Here is a 2,439-nt window from a genome sequence, read left to right on the forward strand (position 1 = left end):
AGATTCAACAATTATTCGTGAAAGTAACAGACTGATAATGAAAGTAATCGTCAGTTGCAGCCCTAGCACTCATAATTCATGCTGAAGTCATCACCTCTCATGAAGGGTTGCAAGTAAAAAGAGCTTCATTTTAAAAGGCCACAAAACAGTAGGAACCTCTAGACAAAACTAAATAAATGACTTATTACTTATAATTGCAGCCTTGCATGGGAAACACATTCCACAAATCCACATTCTGGATTGTGCACCAATAGTATGTATTCATACACTAACTACATTGAAGTATGAAGGATGTACTAATAATTCGGATACAACTGGTGGACAGACTTCTTGCTTTATTTCTATCATTCTTGCAGCTCCTCCTGGTTGCCTGGAACCCTCTTTCTGCCCCACACCATTTTCACACTGCTCCTCTGCTCTTGTTGTACTTCCCCTTTATTCCTCCTCCCTGCTACTTGTCCCCTCCCAAACAACAATACAGGCAACCACAGTCGTGCCCTCCCACTGCTCAGAGAGTCCAAAGTGCTAGATGAGTCCCGACAGAGCAGACAGGGTGTAGAGGCCACTGTTTTAACAGCCATTACCGGGATAGGTGCTGACAGCTAGGGTGCCTATGCCTCCCTCCCTCTTTCTCTCTCCATCTCAGCGTTCAAAGTGTGTGTGTGTGTGTGTGTGTGTGTGTGTGTGTGTGTGGCAACGCTCCAATTAGGACACGGTGGAGGAGTGGCATTTTAACAAGGACTTTGATGAAAATGGTGGAATTTGTTGTGCTGTTTGTGAGGGACATGTTGTCATTTCAGGCTCAGAGCAATGGCGGTGTATTGAGACAAACATCTTATTCTTACCTTACGCGTGTCTGATTGTTTTTATTTCTCTTAACAAATGCAGACGGGGCTAAAGCCAGACTGAGGCGAAAACGTTTGAAACCTGCACCATGAAACTAAGTTAAAAAGCTAAACAAGAGGAACAATTATACAAAAAGCTGCAGAGATGAAAGAGATATTGTATTACTTTCTGTTGTGACACTCAGACAATTGAATAACTGAGACCAGCTCTGAATGTTAATTTGGTATTGTCATTACAGTTATACTTTGCAAATATCAGCCACGGGATTACTGAAGACTTCACTGCCTTTAACTCCACCTTCCTATGAGGGGTGGTGGGGGGCAAATAAATTTAACTAAAAAATGCTTACTCGATAAGGTGGGTGTTGCTTTGCATTAGCTTCAAACCAACGTATCTCTTTCTTTTAATTAAATGTGGCGTGTTTGCCTCTGGAGTTTGCCTTGTTTCATGGCGATAAAGCTACAGAATGCAGCCGCAGCGCCTGTCATCATGAAAAACAATCAGCAGCTCAAGATAAAGACCAAATCCACAGTAATTATTGCACTTTAAACATGAGGGTTTATGCTCCTATCTTTCTCCTTTGTTTTAATTTGGGGAACAGCCAGATAGAGAGCATTATAGACGGCTGTAATTATGAGAAGATTGTGAAACAGGATTATTGGTTAATGCTTCACATAAAGTAGAGCTGTCATTCCTGGTAAAAGGAATTTTTTTTCAGTGCAGCAGAGGAATAAAAGCAATGCATCGTACAATGTTACATCTCCGAACATTTGTCTTGATACATTACAAATGAGAACTTTGTTTATTTAGCTCTCTACGCTGTATTAAGAATGGCATGAGACATAGATTTACAGGTAAATGAGATTACCTCCTGGGGGCCGAGCATGGCAGAAACAGAATATCTTTCCTCCAGTGGGCTTGATGTTCCCCGTGGTTAAAGAGGCCTGTCTTGTCGGATCTGCCTGTGTCAAAGACAAAACAAGACTAACAAATCCTTTCCTGTGTTTTTGGTTTTTCCAGCCTGAAGCAACACCAGCAGTAAGCCACGACAGAGACAGGTCACTCTGGAAAGAAGAAGAAGATTACTGGAATAAACAACTTCAGAAAAGAGGACTTGAAACTACAGAGAATGAGAAAGTAGTGCGGAGTAACTTAAGAGTGCATGTTTGTGTCTGTGTGTGTGTGGTTATGTGTGCGTGTGTATAGGTGTCATGGGCACCCACGCATGCATCTGCAGTATGTATGTGTGGGTCATTGCGAGTGTGTTTATTTCTATCTTTGATCTAAAAATATATCTGAGATTTATTCAGCACCTAAGTGTTTGATATGAGTTCTTGACACCAACAGCCGTCAGAAGACTCGCGGCTGTGTATTGCCATATAACTCCTGTGTGAACCACAATCCTAAAAATGAACTGATGTCAGTGCGTTGCCCAGAGTGGTAATAACAACAACAATACAATGATCGTCATAGAGCAGCAGTAATAATAATAACTAGCCGTCCCCCAAGTGCTCTGACATTGATTCAAGTCTAAATAGTCTGTTTCTACATGCATTTCATATAGTGACGCTGATGGTGGAACATGCATGGCTC

At 41.7% G+C, this 2,439-nt stretch overlaps 1 protein-coding gene across 1 annotated transcript in view; it reads left to right on the forward strand.

Moving 5' to 3' along the window:
* Positions 1 to 2,040, forward strand: part of zgc:171482 (zinc finger protein) — a gene marked incomplete in the record, with an annotated part of 46,543 nt that extends 44,503 nt beyond the window's left edge. The window contains 1 exon segment of the mRNA XM_035663421.1: positions 1,867 to 2,040. Coding sequence (XP_035519314.1) covers positions 1,867 to 1,888 — 22 coding nt within the window.
* Between the last annotated feature and the right edge of the window lie 399 nt (positions 2,041 to 2,439).

Source organism: Morone saxatilis, unplaced genomic scaffold (genome assembly GCF_004916995.1).
Source record: "Morone saxatilis isolate NCDOM2014 unplaced genomic scaffold, NCSU_SB_2.0 Contig19, whole genome shotgun sequence".
In the NCBI taxonomy this organism is placed as follows: Eukaryota; Metazoa; Chordata; class Actinopteri; family Moronidae; genus Morone; species Morone saxatilis.